The sequence below is a fragment of the Plectrocnemia conspersa genome, unplaced genomic scaffold (genome assembly GCF_051122295.1).
Source record: "Plectrocnemia conspersa isolate PC_06_02 unplaced genomic scaffold, ASM5112229v1 ptg000001l, whole genome shotgun sequence".
Taxonomy (NCBI): Eukaryota; Metazoa; Arthropoda; class Insecta; order Trichoptera; family Polycentropodidae; genus Plectrocnemia; species Plectrocnemia conspersa.
Window position 1 is genome coordinate 21,340,105 of NW_028277165.1, and position 20,056 is coordinate 21,360,160.

General features: G+C 32.5%; 1 protein-coding gene across 7 annotated transcripts in view; it reads left to right on the forward strand.

The window, feature by feature from the left end:
• Positions 1-20,056, forward strand: part of LOC148239172 (protein groucho-like) — a 153,116-nt gene that overhangs the window by 89,802 nt on the left and 43,258 nt on the right. For all 7 annotated transcript variants that reach the window (XM_088181971.1, XM_088181942.1, XM_088181981.1 and 4 more), the window contains exon 6: positions 3,536-3,673. In XM_088181971.1, the coding sequence (XP_088038097.1) occupies positions 3,536-3,673 (138 nt within the window). The remainder of the gene's footprint in view (positions 1-3,535; positions 3,674-20,056) is intronic.

The window sequence follows — 20,056 nt, forward strand, 5'->3', positions numbered from 1 at the left end:
TGGCTGACAGTAACGTGATAACAGTTGAAAATAATTATTATTTATAAATAAAATTTTGCTACGCGACAATAATTTTCATTAATTCATTTTACTGCATATAAATAATCAGATTGCTAATTAACTAGGTGTGTTATAACTATGCAAATTAAATATATAATAATGTGTTGAGGATTAGATCTTCGTAATGAAATCTTCAAATTTTGAATTCCCGGCGACGGGCTCCGAGGCCGAAAAGTGAGTTTTTCCTTTTATATTACATGAACATTATCATTGCTTCCGATTAAATGCACATATACGTTAGATTTGACTAAGCGTTTGACGTGAACATGTAATATATACTTGGTACGTATGAAGATTGAGGTTAATGTCGATCAAACCGTATAAATGCTAATGAAACGTATTTTTTATCTATTGATATTTGGGGATACTATCTTTTACAATGATCGCGTGATAATGATTGTGATGCAATCCGTTATTTAGCTGAAGAAGCTTGGTTGCAGCAAAAAAAAAAATCACCTAGATCGTTCCGTTCCGAGTAGTCTCCAATTCGAGTAATCGAGTACTCGATACTCGAGTATTTTTGTCTATTTTTCAAGTACTTGATAATCGAGTATTTTGATAATTACTCGATTAATACTCGAAATTAAAAAATTTTGAAATATTTCAGAAACAAAAATAACTTTAACTCGGTCCGGTAATGGTTAACGTCTTGCTTTTATTTGGCGTTTATGCCGGAAGTCCCGAGTTAGAGCGGTTACTATCAGGTATATTTTTTTCATAGTTTCATAGTTCCGGTCGTCGGCTATGTTAGTGGGTACGACGGAGAAATTTCTTTTGTGTTTTCTGTTCGACAGTCCCGACTTATCTAATTTATGGCAATGAACAATATGAAATATCAACAACATAAAAAATTTAGGTTTTATGACTATGCAGTTGTAGCGTAAAGTGTTGTAAATTGTTTATACTGATCCCTCAGCTTAAAATATAAATCAAAACAATTGTGTGTTTTAAAGGCATTTAAAGTAAAGTCAGTTCTTTGCGAACCGTTTAGCTCTAGAGTGAAAGGGATTCACCCAAATACATCTTCGAAGGATATAGATTTAAATTCTTCGCATTAATCAGAAGAAGTAGAATATTGTATATTGTTAAGAAAAAAAATCTATTCAAGAAGAATTACAAAATACTATTTTGTCAATAGTCGAAGGAAATAAGAGAAAAGCAGAGAAGGGAATGAAAGAAGAGAACATAAAAAGAGAGTTAAAAAAAATTTATATCTATAAAAAGCGAACAGATATAAATTAGAAGCCTTATCCAACGCGTTAATGACAATAAGACCAACATCAACAGCAACGGAAAGGATTTTTCCATAACAGGAATAATAAAACCAAAGGTTAGCAGTAATATTAAATTCGAGACACTTTTTGCATTATTGTTTTTAAAAAGTATGTTCGTGAAGTTAAAATAATTGTAAAAATTAACATAATAAGTATTTTATTAATTTATTTATATGTGCACGAATTTGAATAATAGCTATTTTGGTACATTTGGTAAATACTCGAAAGTACTCTAGTACTCGAGTATTTTAAAATTTTAATATTCGATACTCGAGTAGTTGATGGTTCGAGTAATTGGAGACTCTAGTTCCGAGTGACGACTGGCAATATACATATGTATGTGTAGTTTCTTGGATGTTATCTAATAGACGACATTTTACAATGATTATAAATAGGTGATTGTATACCTGGAATATTTTTTACCAAAATATCTAAGAGTGGCTTATTTTTAATTCCGACGTGGCAAAATATGTACGTATACGTCATGATTTTTAATCAATTTTTGATCTGTGCCATCATTCATCTTTAGGAGTAGCCAAATTCAAGATATTCAGCTACATCAAACTTATGTAATATGTTCTTAATAAAAACGCCGTGATTATATATCTTAAAAAATATTAAAATAAGTGTCATACAATTTTGTGTAGTTTCCTTTTAAAGGCGTCAGTAAGATGGATTTTTGCAACACTATGTGTTTAGTAGTTAGTTGGTAATGAATCTCTTTATAGCGAATTCCCAGTATAACGAATCTTCAATTTGTCCCCGAAAAACTTTCATACAAAATGTTTTCATTGTAACGAAGACTGATCTCAGTATACCGAAATATTTCATCCGAATTTAAGAATTCCGTTACAACTTGACACAATATTTCTCCGAATTCAGTTCGTCCTTGACTTGGCGTGTGCCAGATGTGTTCAAAAGCGACATTACAGGTGTTTCGCTTTTTTTATAAAACATTTTTTTCACAAATTTTATTGTGTTTCATACAGTATCCTTAAAAATGGACAAAAAATGATCTGTCAACCTTATAAGAGGTTATTTGATGCTGTAAGTAATATAGTAATTAAAAATAAAATAAAAATATAGCATCTTTCTTACTTCTTTTCAGTACACCGAAATTTATTCCTTGGTTTCGTGAGCTTCGCTATATTGAGATTTCACTGTACAATTTTTAATTTATTATTATCTAGCAAAGTTTTAAACCTATTCATTAAATATTACATTAAATATCTAAATTTCAAATCTTACGTTAAATAATATTAAATGTTTTCTTCTGGAAATATTTAGTCAAGTTGTAAACCTATTTTCAAATGAATTGAAAATGTTAAGTAGATTTTTATAGATTAAACTATTTTGACTATCATTGAAAATCCTAAATAATAATGTCTAATTTGAACCATTAAATTTTAAAATATATTTTAAAAAATCAGAACGAAACAAAAATAATATTTAAAACCCAAAGAATACATTTAGTGTTTTATATATCAAAGTCATAATAAAAGTAATAATTTCCTTGTCATTAAAAATAGGTGGGATTTAACAGGAAATTATTTTAAGAGATATGTGCATTTAAATAAATACAAATTGTTTGTGCATTAATTTAAGATAAATCTTCGGAAAATGAATCGTTGCAGATAGTTATTTATGGTGTGTTCTCTGTTCTAAGATGTCACAGTAATGCACAAACAATTCGTTTTACATAACAATTATTTTATATATTGCTCATTTAAATTGTCATTATTAAATATGTATCGAGAACCATTGGTGTTGTTTGAATAATTAATACTATTAAGACAGGGTATACATTAAATAAGTAATACATGAATAATTGGTAAGAAACCTAATTTTTGTGATTATATAAATTGGATCGCAGTGAATTAAATAAGATAACAATATTTGATCGGCAGTCTTTTGGGGTTGACAGTTGGTGGACGCATGATATATACTGACAGTATTTACCTGATATTTATATTTAAAGCCACTCTCGTTTTAGATAATTAAAAATGTATATAAACATTTCTAATATCTGCTATTACTCCTTTTAATCATTCATTTATGACATAACCTATTTTTCGATTGAGCTATTTCTACAATCGACAGAGATAATGTATTTCTATAAATTCATAGAAATTCAAGTTTTATTAAGTAATTACAGTTAATAATTAAATATTTTAAATATTTTATTTTCTTGTTCTTTTCAGACGGAAATAGGAAAACGACTTAACGCCATAATCGGTCAAATTTTACCGTTCCTGAGCCAAGAACATCAACAGCAAGTAGCCACAGCAGTAGAGAGGGCGAAACAAGTCACAATGACAGAGCTAAATGCCATAATTGGGGTGAGTTGCGTTTTTTTCACACACCACAACATAAATAAATACACTTACCCCCAAACACACATAAAATATTCATAAATACGCCCACTCAAATTATATTATGATACTCACATAAACAACAGCTCAATGAACACACGCTAGCAAGTACCCAATTACCCATTGTCTCTATTCTATAGAGTCCGGCGTGCGTTTTAATATTCGATTAATTATTTACGCGCAGTTAAATTTCAAACAATACGCTCGAATCGCATACAAATCGATCGTTAGGGGCTAACGAAAAATGAACTGGGGATCAATTTTTTATAACAAAGGGTTCGTTTTTTCAGATAATTGTTTTTTTTATATATATATTGGAGCAAATCAAATTAAGTGTGAATACTTTCTATCATATAGGTGTCATAATTATTTTATTTAATAACATAACTATGCCATAATTTTAACAAAACATTACAGTATTTTCATTCAGAATCTACGCTTTCAGAGCAGTAATTTTTGACATACAACACAATAACCCCTATCTGCCGAAACCCCCTAATGCCCATCCCTAAGCCTCACCGCTTACCGCTTGCCTACTTGTTGGCCGATAACTTTACAATTTCATTTAGCCAATTAGTGGAAAGCGCTCACGGTCCGGCGCACTCGAATAATTTTCACAACTACTAAACCTTGGAGAATTAACGCGAGCGGCGCTAATAAAATATTCAAAATAATTCACCTGACCCCCACCCCTTTTCTCTCGTTGCTCCCACCCCTTCCACTCGTAATTAACGACTGAGGGGCGGCAAACTTCTGCGTAAATTTTTATTGCTCGTTAATAACTTTGACGGGAATAAGGGCGCAAAGGCTTTCGCGCGCGAGGGCTTAATAACTTTATTTTCACTCGGTATTAAATACTCGCGTGTCGTGTGCTTATTTTATATTATATAACACACGTAAATATTTATGAAGACGCACACGTCTAATAAATATGTGAATAATTAAAAAAATAGATTTGATTTTTTTATTTACTTTAAAAACTGCATTCATTTGGTTTTGTAAATAAATGATGCATAAGATATTTTGAATAAAATAATAATATTTACAAATCTGAATCCTTAAAAGGCGACAGGTAAAATTAAAAATATTCTTTAATAATATGACAGAATTTTCTAACGCGTAAAACGTTTCTTCTCATTGTGTATATAAAAGGTTTAAAATCTTTAGCTACATATGAACTTTCATATTCGAATTCTAAATATAAAAATAAACGTAGAATATTTCGTAAAAATTATTGATAATATTTTTTTATTACTATTAAAAATCTGACCATCATGACAAAGGTTTCTCCAATGCGTCCGTTATATAAATATATGAGAACCGTCAGTGGGATTTTAATTTATCTACGAACATTGGCGCCAATATTGACATAAGTTTAATAAGTAATATTTTTAATTTAAATCAAATAAATTGTGTCAATAATAATTTTGGTGATAAATTACATTTAATTTATACAAATGTAAATAATTGCATAGTAATTAAAATCGAATTCACATTGATGCCGGAAGATAATTATCACCCGGCGCTAATGATAAACTTTAATTTCAATAAAAATAGCATAATTGCGAATGAGGTGGAATGCGTGAGCGACCGGAATGTATACGGATGGTCATTTGGAAATTGTGTAGATTTTGATTTATTGAATAAATTACTTTTAGGTATGGACTGAAACCAAGTGGGCGAGTGCGTTGATGTTAAATCATCTCTAATGGCCTTCTGTGAGGTGCTTTACTATGCACCAGCACGTTTTCTCCTGAGATCATTTCATTGCTAAAAGAAAGCACACAATTCAAGTAGACTTCGTATATACAGATTTTGAGAAGGCCTTCGACAAGGTTTGTTATGGGTTATTATTAAAAAAATTGTTGAATCTCCGATGATTTAATGCGGTTATACTCGAGTTATTTAAGCGATCATAGACAGTTAGTAACCTATGACGGCCGATTGTCGAAAGAATATTTCACTCCTTCGAAGATTCCTCAAGGAATCTGGGCCCTCTGCTAATAACATAAATATGACAGTTACAAATTCAATTTTTCTTCTGAATGCAGTTGATTTAAAATTGTATAAATGCATTCGATCTGTTGCGGACTCCTTCATTCTACAGAGTGATTTAAACTCTATGGAGATGGGTTTCCGTCTGCCCTTTACTGTTGAAAAGTGTCATACTGTGTCATTTTCTCGATCCCGTTTGCCATCGGTTTATTCCTACTATCTCGGTGGGAAGATTTTGACTAGAGAAACTTCCACTAAAGATCTCGGAATCACTTTTGAGAGCAAGTGGAGGTTCTCTTTACACATACACGACGTGTATGATAAATCTTCTAAGATGTTCGGCTTAAATAATAGGTACGAGTTAACCCTTTCTATGCTACAAATAAGTATAAAAATTAGCTACCGTTGCGACATATTTTCTGAAATCATGTTTTATGCGAAATATTTAAATTAACATTAAAAATTATTAAAAATACCTACTCATAATATTTATCTGATAATTAGTCGTTTTCTTTTCTGTTACAAAGAAAAGTTGAAATCATATAATTTTATTAGCACCTGCCAAATAATTTATATTTTTACTGATAAAAATATATTTCGATATGATTTTACTGAAATGACATGTTTTAAAAAATATTTTCGGGATAGATTCAAGACTGTTTATTCTAGATATTTTTTTGGGAATAACCACATAATACTCGATGTATTATTTATTGTCAATTACTGAGAATACAACCTATAAAAACATTAAATTTATATAATTCAACTGGTGCTGTCTGTAAATTTAGGTATTCGATCTGTATTTTCAGATTGACGAATACCTAAATTTTCTGCTACTAATTTGCTTTCGTTGAATATTTCCTCTTATGTCTAATATTTTTTAAACATTCAAAAAGCAATGAAGTCAAAAATAATTTGATAACAAATTTTAACACGAACGGAGCCGCATCAAAAAAACTACAATCTGTCCCTTTAAATAATAATGTTTATTGTGAAAGTACTACCTAGAAATTGGATGCTTTTTTGAAGGCAATGTTCCGCTCCTTTTATTTAACTTATACCTGAAATACTTTAATACATACATCTCAAAGAACTTGTAATTCAGATTCATTATTTGAGGTCAGTTTTTACTTTTTTTTTATAAATATATTCTTGCTATGATTTTTTTCCAGAGTCGGACCCCATAATTTGTCTCCCCCCCCCCATCTCCCCTATTAATAGAAACATGTTTTAAAGCCACTGATTTAGAGTAAAACACTTTGACGTGTTATGCAGATACTGACTTTGATTAAAATTACTATTTTAGCGTACTGAAAGGGTTAAAATATTCTTTTATGTACGTACACGTATGCGTGTGTACTTCATGTGCAGTACGTTAATGCTGTTTTCCTTATTCGGAGCGAAGTGCTTGTTATTCCCGAAAGCATGAATATGGATGTGCCCGTGCCATTTGCGTGATAGGGGTGTGTGTGGGTTGCATTGTTCGCCCCGTGTGCATGTCTGCTTGCGGTATTTTCTTGTGCACGTGCGAAATAATATAAAGCAGCCCCTCTGCGGGTGTTCCGGAAGCCGCGTCTTTTATGGGCGATAATCACCGATATGAAAATTCAGGGCGTTAATTAAAACCTACCCCCAACCCTTTCTTCCTCCTTGCTTTCAGCCCTGAAGCTCTTCCGAGTTCCGTTTCTCAGAGCTTAGACAATAGAAGCGTTCTTATCGTTTTTGCAGCGATCCGGGCGAGTAGATAATAATTTGTGTTGAAGCCAGAGACGGCCTCGATTAACTATCAACGCTGAGTAATCCAGTGATGCATTTTAGAATCAAAGGAACAGTGTGAACCATCAAATTAACTAAATTTTCCTGAAGTTCATTTAAAAATGTTGTATGATATATTAATAAATACATATTACCTCTGTAAAAATTGTGGTAACTGATTACTTTTAAATTGCGGTTTTAGATTAAATTTAGTGGTTGGGTGAGATAAAAAAATATTCTTTAATATTTTAATAATTGAATCACGCTTGTAAGTACATGTCTTTCAGATTCTTATGTGATAGTTAAATCAAATCACATATAATATTTTTTGTTATGGTCCATCTTCAATCGAAGCAATTGCTGCCCTAATTATTTTGATTATAAGATGAGTTAAAATCATCTGGGCGTCCATACATGTCAACAAAAATAAGATACGTATTTTTTATATTATTTCAACCCTCAAAGGAGAATCAGACGCAGTGTAGATTGAAAAGCGGAAAGTAATGATATTGATATATTCCGCAAGGGTAAAAATCAGTTTGCCAAGATCGGGGGGTGGCATAAATACGAGTCTGGTCGTCGAGACTGGGGGATGGTTGTCGGTGGCGAACTTTGACATGCCAATTCAAAGGTAAGATCGCTCGGGCGTGTGCTCCAATTTCGCAAAAGGGCTGTGTGTGTATATAAGCGTGTGCACACCGCATAAAAACATTAGATGTGTGTGTATATTTGTATATTATCGAGCGCTACTGTGGGTCTATGTGCTCTTCGGAACATCCTGTAGTTGCATTTATAATGCGCGCTGAATTGCAGCGGCGCGAGCCGAGTGTGAAATACAGACACTCGAAAAGTGCTTGGATTACTCTACTAGTGACACTTGTGAACAGACCGGAAACTGCATGATGTGACGGCGTGAAACTTAACCCGCTGGGTCTTGTTAATATAAAAATATATGCATAATCATCGCAATTTAATTTATTAATTGTCAGCATCTTAAAAATCTATTTGACAGTTAGTAGTTTAGTTTCTGTCACAGCACGTCTAAGTGTATTTATTTAACCTGATTTGAGTCAGTGTCACGATAATGTAGATTTCTAGAGCTGTATGTTACATAAATTGTGTAAATCAGAATCATAAGTATTTTAAAAAAAATACTGGTTCTCCGATGATACTTTCCTGTCAAAATATCAATAAATAAACCATAAAATCAATGACTACGTCAAGGCCATACTTTTTGTTGTTGTTGAATACATATAAGATATTCTCTATGAACTGAAGAAGTTCATTACAATACCTAATATGTACGAATTAGCTCGATTTTAATTAATCATACATAACAATCACTAATTCCGATCTCATAGATAGGATAGAAATTGCAAAATAATTATATACGATTCAAACCTAGGTCTTTCAGGTTAATAGTCAGCGACTTACACCACTGTTTTTGCTCTGGTGATTATTAAAGGACATTTTTCACTTTTTGCTATTTCCAAAACCCAACTTAATAACCGTTGAATTTTTTTTTTTTTCATAATTATTTCAGTGTTCTTTTTGCCGTTTTGTAATCTTTATAATAATAATCTGATAACTTTACATATAAATTTGTCAAGAAAGTCTTTGGGTTTTTTAAGGTGCGGGTTAAATGAGCTAAATATTAAAATGTGTAATATTCTTTATCTTTTTCTGCAATTATTTTCGATATATTGATCAATTTTTTTATTTCTGATTCGAAAAATAATGTATTTTTAGAAGTAATACATTCTTTAATGCGGTTTTTTATATCCGTTTTTGTAAAAAAAAATAGACGATAGTCGTTTGGAGCAATGTCTGAAGAATACGGTGGATGAGAAAGGAGTTCTCAAAAAATCCCTTAATTTTTTCTATCGTTTTCTTGGATACATGAAGGCGAGCGCTGTCTTGATATAAAATTACTCTTCTTTAATTTATAAGGGAAGGTATTTTTTTATATGTCTGAGTCGCTTTTAATTGAATTTGCTTAGCACACTACATATCTGTCGTATTTATAACACATAATGAAGTATGCCCTTCATATCCCTCCAAATACATAACATTATCTTATTGGAGTGTAATCCTGTTCTCGGGGTTGAAATTGGGGGTTGATTGCCATCCTACCACTGCCTTTTACGTCGCGTGTTAAATTAAAGGATTCACTTATCTTCTTCAGAAACATATCAACTCGAAGTTTAGCTAAAAAGCTATTTAACTGTTAATATTTTATTTTAGAACTAGGAGCAAATCACTTTCATTGTTGTCTCTTCTTATGTGACACTTGTTTTTCATATTTATTTTTTAAAAAGCACAGTTTGTAATTACACTTCTACTCCAATCATAGATGTGCTAGCAATAGTACTTGTCTCTCCTTGTGTTTAAGTTATTGTCTTTAATCCAGAACTATGTGTAATTTAGAATGATATTTAAATTCTGTAATACATACATAAAACAGTAAGATTTTATACTCATATTTGCTTTGATAATTTTTCACGGAACACCAGTGTTCCGCGGAACATAGTTTTAAAAACTAAATTATCAATAAAGAGTTCTCTGATCCTCTATATTTTAAGAAAAAAAATGCTTCAGAATACACGTACACTTCTATATTATTTATTAAGCGCATGACTCTGACTCTGTCTGACTTTGGTGACTCATAGATCTCGTATACAGTAGACCCCCCAATAATACGGTAACTTGTAGTTATTTGATGTGTGAGCGAGCCAAATATAGTACATCTCACCACACGTGCCTGATGGGACACGTTCGATTGGGCGACGGCGATTGGGCGACGGTCAAATGGGCGATTCAAAATGGGCGACGGACAAATGGGCGATGGTCTTTTGGGCGACGGTATTTTGGGCGATACAATAATAATGCATTACAAATAAATGTGTTGCAAATCATGATCTTATAATTAATTAAATAATTTACATAATTTAATACATATTAATATATATATATATACATATACGTACATACGAAAATATAAGTAAAATTTTTTAGAATAGAATTAAAAGATGAAAACATTATTCGGTCTAAACAAAATATAATATACATACCTATTTGTGCTTATTTAATCATAAAATATCACTTAAACAGTTTGATTTTTTTATTCAAGAATTTGAGAGAGTTACCCGATATCATAAAACACTTAAAGCACTTAAAATCTTTTGTAATTTCCAAAAATCGCATATTTTACCGTTATCTATTTTAAACTGGATAGGGTGGTTATATATAAATATAATAACTTAGAACTAGCGCTGATAAATGTTTATCGTGGATTTTGCCCTTAACGCGAATATTTTTTATGTTTTGCGCCTTGGAAATTAGTGAGAGAATAAGCTTTGGGAATTCACAAAAATCGCATATTTTACAGTTATCTATTTAAAATTAGATAGGGTAGCTATATATAAATATAAAAACCAATAACTAGCGCTCAGTATACTTTTGAATTTTGACTGAAAACATTCGCAAAAAGTTTCGTTGCGTCTTTGAAAATTATTTTTGTCGTGGTTTTAAAACACTTTGTCACAGTGTCATTGTGTTTTTGGTAAAAAATTCAGTACAGCAAGAAAATAAGTATGTTTCTTTATATTCACATGTGGGTTATATTTTATGTGATATTTATAGATAATTGTTTTTATAGATCATTGTTGATAGCGACTAATTTGAGTTACCACAGTTAATATTCTTCATAAATGGATAATTCAGACATATTAAGTCAAAAAGACAAGGAAAAATATGTTTGTAATGGATATATTTATGAAAAGAATAGACCAAAGAATTTTTATAAAAGTTTTGAGGTACAATAGAAAAATATCATAGAATATTTACGTGGTATTGCATATAATTATAATATGAGTTAATAATTTGCAAATAAAACTGTTTTTCATTTAATATACATTTTCGTTTTAATGTATATTTTATTAATATTCACAATAAAAGCAAAGCGTGCAAGTTTTTTTTTAATTTCTGTCGCCCATATGACCGTCGCCCAAATAACCATCGCCCAATTGACCGTCGCCCAATTGACCAGAATCGCCCATTTGTCCGTCGCCCAATTGTCGCGTACCGTGCCTGATTCGTACGTACATATTACAAAAAAAAATTTTCTAGTCCCCAATTACACGCACCCAAATAGCACGTCCCCAATTTACCATGTTATTGAGGGGGTCTACTGTATTTCAGAATTTATGTACACTTGTTGAAGTTGCATGTAATCATTGTTCGCAGATGAATATCTAGTAAAATAATGTCTGCGTCATATAGCTAATTGTATGACTCTTTTTATACCCGTAAAAATCAACAAAATGTTTATACTGAAAATATTGTTGTGTTTTATTAAAATAAATTATAATATTTTTTTATATTTATATTAACCAAACTTTAAAACATAAAAAAAATTGATTCATAAAGTTTTAAAACACGGATTTGGGTGTTTATAAAAATATATTGATATTTATATATGAAGTTTAAATCGAAATAAAAGCTAGTTAATTTATAACATAAATTTGTCAAATTTAAATTAGTTCAATTCTGCTTTTAAATACCACAGATTAAATAATATTAATAATTATTATACAATACCATACCACCAAATTACATTACAATACCATTGCTTTTAATTTTAATTGGCATTTTCAATGTGTTTATTTCGCACATAATATATGATATTTAAACATATCTAAACTAAAACGATTATATGTATCAAGAGCTTAACTATTTTTTTGTATTATGCATACAATTCTACTGTAAAATGGGTAAGAGTATAAGCAGTATACGGTATTCCACCCGCCCGCTTTTTCTTTGTTATTGGATAAAACATCGCTGTGTGTTTTTGCGGGGTGGGTTGTTCCGCCGGCGTGCAACCCCTATTTTTGAATAAGCCAAGGGATTTAACCGAATGTCTTTGTTTGCTCTCGAAAGCTAGCCCCGTATTGTCTGTGTGTCGCGTCGCGGTTATCTTGAGAATATCTCCGGTGCTCAATATTAAACCTGCGACTTCAGACGTTGGCTCAACCGCATACATGAGTGCAAGAAGATAGAATTCACGAGACGGGAATTGAGTTATAGCTATAGGGGTAATGGAATAATTCTCCGTGTTTCGATACCGAGACCTCCCTACAACGGTGCTTACTGCTTAAAGTGGCATCACAATATAAATTTTAATAAATCATAAATCGTTACAGTTAAAATAATAGGTTAAGGATTGAGTCCTCAAGTTGCTGTATTATATTCTATATTAAATTTTATTAATAAGACAAGGCGAAAAAATGTAATGGTGCAATAATTATTATAAAGCCAATGTGAGACTTGACTACAACTAATTATACTAAATCGTGTATGTAGCTATTTTAAAAGACTTGCAATTTTACATAAAATTTTAAATAAAATATAATTTATTTATCTAAAGTATTTACAAATTATAGCTCAATTCGCTATTTTTCTGGAACATTACATGCTAATGTCTCATGGTCCTGTGCACATGAATTCAGTGCCTTTCGACGAAATAAATTTAATCTCCCGTGTATTTTCTAAGAAGATGTTCTTTTAAATTCATTTTTCAGACTCAATATTGATTATCTTTTTATGTAAATTTATAAAGAAAACATTTAGATTATAAGTATTCATAAAACTCTTATAGTCAATTAAATCAAATCCTCACAAGGGAAGGCATAATTCCTTCTTGTACCGATATTAAAGAGGGATGAACGAAAATATTAATACGAATTACTTGAAATGTATAACCGCCCCTAAAAAAACAAATTAAATATTCGCCATGATAATTATGAAACGTAGGTAAAAAAAAGCTATTCCAAGATTAACCCTCGGCGTTGCGACGAGATCCTCGCGAACGAATTGGGGTGTAGGGTAGTCATGGAGAGGGCGAGAGACACCCCGAATTAGGATTGATTAAGTTTATTTGTAGGGTCGGGGGGGTGTGCGGTTCGAGATTGCTACTAAACCTTTAGGTCGCCCTAATAAGGGAGAGGGTGGGCTCGCAGAGAAAAAAAAGATGTGTATAAAAGTATAGAGGTATTATCCCCGATGGAAAAATTCGCGCTCCGCTTCTGGAGGGTGGAATAAAAATTGGACTCCCACCCGGTGGCGGTCAAATCACGTGCGCGAGGAGTAAACAATCCAAAGGTGGCGCACACCTGGCCGCCGCACTGAAACGAGATTAACCCCTGGAAGAGATGAACACCGAGGATGTGCTCGAAATAAAATTGCAATTGTGGGGTGTTTTTTTTTTTAGTTCTTTCCGGAAAATTCTACTAATTTGTTTAGAGAATGAAAGACGAAATTTTATTTTGGTAAAATCTAATAAATAGGACGCTTGTGCTAAGCAAAAAATTTATACAGAGATTATTCTGGAAAATATAAAGTAAAATGAAATATATTTTTCTGTGAATGTTCTATTAGAGTATTTTCAGGATAGCTCTTCCATGCTTTGTACATTACATTATTGTCTTGTTTATGACCAATAATTAATTTTACTATGTACACCCATTGCGTCCAAAAGTTTTCTGTTCTACAATACACAATCACTAATAGTAAATGAGTTTCATTAAATGATAACTAGACTAGTTCGAAGGGCTTATCTCATCTTCAGCCGTCTTTTCAAGTTGTCTATGTTGATGAGTTTGGCTGCCTCGATGTTGACGTGCTGTTGGAGCTTCGCTTTGTGTTTAACAGCAAAACGTTTTATAGCACTGGCAACTTCTTTGACACCTATTTCACGATTTTATATCAAGTTTTTCTGTTATGTTCCTTCCACCGCAGTTTGATATCCAAGGTCATGCCAAGGTATTTATTTGTATTTCCAAATGGGAGTGTTGCGTTTTATGAACATTTGCAATGATTTTTATTTTTTTTTATTTTAATTCATTCAACTTTATTTTAAAATTTTTGCTCCAGTTGGTGATTCTATTATCAGCTTGTTGGAAGTTTTTCGGTAGTATTTCGGTATCATGCGCGAATCTTGCTATTGTAACATTCTCTATTTGTAGCAAATCATACGTGTACAACAAATATAATATTTCAACATATTTTTATAAAACAATAGTATACAGTTTTTACAGCAACAAAAAAATAAAAATAGATTCAGTAGGGTTTGATACAAAAGTTAACATTGAAAAACTAACGTCATATAAAACAGAAACATTTTATTTTTACTAGCATTTACCTTTTTTATACAAGCTCTCCAAACGAGCATTGTCCGCCTGCTACGCCAGTACAGTGTAGCTCCGGCAAAAGCGACACTCGGACATTAATTCTTGATGTCTGGCTTCGGTCTCAACCCTGAACGGAGCGGGGGTGGCTCGCTACCCCCGGGACTCTTCGGGGGTTGGAAAGGGGTGAATATCTATCTATCCGGACGTGATTCGCGTACCGATCCGTATCCGGCTGGCTGCTGTGGTTCGTGTAAATGATGTCGGCGTAGCAGACGCCTCGCTACGAGCCGCGCCGCGACCTGAATGCTTAAACGACCGCCTGGGATACACAGTAGGTGGTGGATAGTACCTAGGTACTACGTAAGATACACTGAATTTATCCCGGCACGTGTAATTCGTTTCTTTCCTTTTAAATTATTTAGAAGAGTCGCCTAACGAACCCAGACCAAACCCCCTGGTTCAGGTGCCCGCAGATTAGGCACTCGGCGCCGAGTGGGTTCAATGAGATGCGAACTGTTTTTTTTTTTGCAATTCTACAAAAATAAATTAGATGGCATCGTCTGGTATATAGTAATTTTTATTTATTTATTTATTTATTTACCACAATGTTACATATAGTACATACTTAAGGATGTATTAATTGCTTTACCTTGCATCTAAAATGGCCATCTTATATGACATGTTGATTTACTTTATATACACTAATACATAATTGTAGTGTATATTGCAGAAAACTGCGTGTAATATAATGCAATAAGCGGACATCAGTCGAAGAATAATGAACACTCGTTACTGCATAAAATTCCATCTGGAGTTCCTCAGGGAAGTTTGCTAGAGCCGTTTCACTTTATCTTGTATATGAATGATATTACAAAATTAAGGAACACGCGTTTATCTATGTACGCTGACGATACAGTTATTTTAACACATTAATTACTATGTGCAAAATTTGTGCGTTGCGTCCATGTGCCAAAATTTGTGCTTTTCGTCATTTAATTTCAAATAACAAAATCACTCGTTAAACTGCTATTTACCGTAATGTATTCATTTAGTGCTCTAGCCAAAGATGTTACTTATATTATATTAACTAAAATAATTGAAAAAAATCGTTACTCGAAATTCCAGAGAATCGTTTGAAGCCAGTGTTTACAGATTTTTTCTATGAATATATCCCACATATATATTCGTACTAATTAAATAAAAATCAAGAAAAATAAATAATTTTTAACACTTTACGGTCAATATACGCGGTGATAGTCGCGCGGCACCCAACCGTGTAACTTTGCCATTTTATTTGATATTTGCATAATGTAACAGATTTCTTTTAACTACTAACAAATACAATGAAAAACGCTCACTCATCTCCAATATAAATACGCAATCGTAAAAAATTATTATATTATTATTTATACATATTATATATTTTAATTGCCTTCACTGATTCCATATCAAGTTGATTCCGTTCCTTGGTCCATTGAGATTTTATCAGTCAAAAAACTGAGCTGAAATATAAAAATAAAATTAATAAATTTTCAGTGATTCCGAAAAGCAATCAATATTGGGAATATATTTTAAAAATACCGTCTATTGTTAATGCAGCTTATAATATTACATCTGAGAAATGACATCAGGCAGCAAAATTGGTCCTACAGTTTCACGTCATCAATGATAACAACTCTTTTTTGCAAGAACTTCATATTTGTACTTATTGTTTTTTTTTCTGTAGCATCTATTCAAAACACTTACAATCGCACAGTTGTCAAGTGTTCAAGAGATGTTTTATAAACACGTTGAAATTCGTCATAGATATTCTGCTTTTTTTCCTTCGAACCATTTACACCTACAAGCTGCTTCACTTTCAAGAGCACGAATTTGTCTTCACTTCTGTTTCGCAACATCCGCAATATTAATTCTAAGATATTCACAATTTCCAGTAGATGCCATTTTTGCTTGAAATACATACATTAAAAAATGTGTGAACTATAAAAATACTTTTTAAAACACATACATTTCCTAAAAATGAGGACGGTTTAACCCTTCCTGGGCGAAAAGGGGGCCAAAAAGTACCCCAAGAATTTGTTTTTCACTGTAACTTTTTAATTACTACCTTTAATAGACCCACATTTTATGTAATCCTGTAATTAAGGATTATACATAGGTAAAATTTGTTTCGAGTCAATTTCGAAATCGTATAACGGTTTAAAATATAAATTTGCGGTAAAATATCTATTATTTGTGAGTGACCGTCAGTTTTGCAATTCCAAGAAGGGCAGGTATAGAGGATAACATTTGAGCTCATTCGCACTCGAAAGTTATGAATGTGTCGACGGTCGGTTTCCATAATGAGTTAGAACGAGAAAGCTATATGCTGTTGGTATACCATCACCTTCTCAGAAGAATCATTGTCTGGAGAAAGCCACGTGCTGGCAAATCAGTGTTTCCCTATCTTTTGCCGTGTTTCGTTGTTTGCAAAGCTGATTTATTATTTTTATTTTTGTAATTCCATCATCCTATACCTTTTATTTCATGTAGAAAGTATTATTTATTATACACTTTGTTATTTTCTGTATATTGTAATGTACGTATTTGGTGATTTTTTTGCGGTATAAATTGTGATAAAATACTAGGATATGTCGTCCAGACAAAATACAGAAAGACTTTTAGACGAATGTGAAGATGATGTCAATGTCGATGAATCTTTTGACAGTGATATCGACTTTGAAGAGTTGGATTCAGATGCCACCGACGTAAATGATGTAATCAATAACGAAGCTGACGATTCTTCATCAAAAGATGAAGAAACCGAAGATGATGAATTTACACCAGAAGACACCACGTTCATGTCAAGATCTGGTCTAGAATGGCATTCAACTCCACGATACAATTCCAGAACGCGAATCCAGAATATCGTAACATCTTCTTCGGGACTTGGAACAGAGGCTAGCAATGTGACTACAATAAAGGAAACCTTTGCTCTCTTCGTGACTGCAGCGATGATTCAAGAAATAAGTAGTAGTGGAGACTAATCGGGTCTCTAGAAATGACAATCAAGACCACACCAACCAACCGGAAATAGAAGCATTCATCAGCGTATTGATAGTTTCTAGAAGATGCAATGGCCGTAGACTACCACTAAAGGAAATATGGACATCTAACCAGCTTTTTAAGTAATTCTTTTTTTCTACGATCATTTCAAGGGACACATTCGTATATTTATACAGTAAAATTCGCTTTGATGACAGAAACACCAGACAATTACGATTTCAACAATCGCAAGATAAATTTTGTGCTTTTATCAAAAGTAAGCCCAGCAGATATGGAATAAAAATATGGGTTGCTGCTGATGTAGAGTCGTCGTATATTTTAAATATACAACCATACATGGGAAAGCAGCAAGTACGAGAGAGAAACCAAGGTGAAAGGGTAGTGACTGATCTAATTATTCCTTCTATTGGAACTGGACGTGGTGTCATTACTGACAACTTATTTTCGTCAGTGCCCCTTGCTCAAAGACTTTTGGAAGACAACATTAACAGGAACAATTAGAAAAAATAAGCGTGAAATACCGCAAGAATTTTTGCGTTCACGCTAGCGAGAGGAATTATTTAGTCGTTTTGACTTTACCGATGACATCACATTGGTTTCATATGTTCCGAAAAAAAAACAATCGGTCACACTGTTGTCAACAGAGTTAGCCATGGAACTTGCCAAGGAGAACATAAATTTTCAAAAAATAGTGGGATATCGTTTCATAAACATATTCAATATGGTTTCACACTTTATGATCAAGCAACTAACGTTGAAACTGTTACTCCACTGACAATACTCCCCGAAAATCGCGTTGAACAGGTTAGGAGAAATAGGTGCAGCTTTTGCCCTAGAAATAAGGACAAAAAGACTCGATTTTTTGCACCACCTGCAAAAAAAAGCGATATGTACAGTTCACAAACACCAGTTGAAAATATTGTCATGTCCAAATTGTTTACAAGATTCAAGCGTAGAATAAATGAAATATTTATATTATTATCTTAAATATAAATATATTATTTTTGTTATTTTGTATTTTATATTATAAATACATTATTTAAAAAAAATGTGAATTATTTTTATTTCTTGTGCAATTTTTATTTTTAACAATAATAATTTATATATAAATAATATAATGTTTTACTAATTTTTTAATTGATTTAATTTGTTAAAAATTTAATAGATTTAAAAATAATTAAATAATAATAATTTTATTAGTCAGTGTTTGAGAAACGCTGCAACATGCATCGACAAGTAAACGAAGTAGACGCCCCTCAATCGCCGATCGTTCTTTGGCCAGAAATGTCGCCGAAAAATATGACTGTAATTTGCAAAAAATGTTAATAAAAACATATTTTATTCGTTTTATGAAAGTAAATATGCATAGAAACACGTGTTAGATGATTAGGTATACAATTTTCTGTTAAAAAAGTATCATAATTTCGAGAATAGTCTGGGGGACAAAAAGGCCCCCGGTTCGGAACGCTCGCGATTTTTCTACCTTCCGTACGGGATGGGTTAAGGTTGATGGTGGACTTTATATTTTAATTGAAAAAGGAGCACTTGTCTTCCTTTTGGATACCATATGGTAACCCTAACTGTCATTGAAGTGATTTGCTGTACATACTAGTTAATATATGTATTTTCGCAATTCACACTTTGCCTGTAACATATATTTATTTGAAAATGAAATAGAAGAAGCAGCGCTTTTACAGCTTATATTAAGTATTAGGATTTCAGGTATAGCTAAAGATTTTTTTACCGCTTTTTCATTATATGTGCTCTCTGGTATCCTATAATTCCTTTCCTTTTACAAAGCTAAAGTAGTATTCCGTATTTTCGACGTTTACTATTCTTCTCGAACTACATTTATTTTTAAATATTTTTAAAAATAGGTTCAATATTTAAAATAATAAATAATAATAGCAAAAAAGGTCTTACATCATCCATTTCATCGCATACACAATAATAAATACGTAACAGAATAGTAGGAGAAGCACACACGAGAAGCAATATTTCAACCGCATACCCACGCGATTCGCGATCATCGGATTGTGGCTTCGGAAAATACTTTTCAAAGAAATACATCCAACGCACACATCCTTCAGTATATGCACATACACATATCCGTATACGTATGCATACCCGTATGTTCGTCTTGTTATGTTTTCTAGCCGTCAGCGCAGAGACCGCAGGGTGCACTTGTGCTACAAGTTACCCACTCGAGCAATCGGCGCTGGTACTACGGTACTACCACTATGTGTGTACGGCCGGAGGGTTGGGCCGCGTTCACACGAGGGGCGGATAAATAATTCATACAAATTATCCCGCACGCCTTTGCGCTAAATTGTTTGCTTGTTTGGATTTGGCGCCGGTTAATTAATTC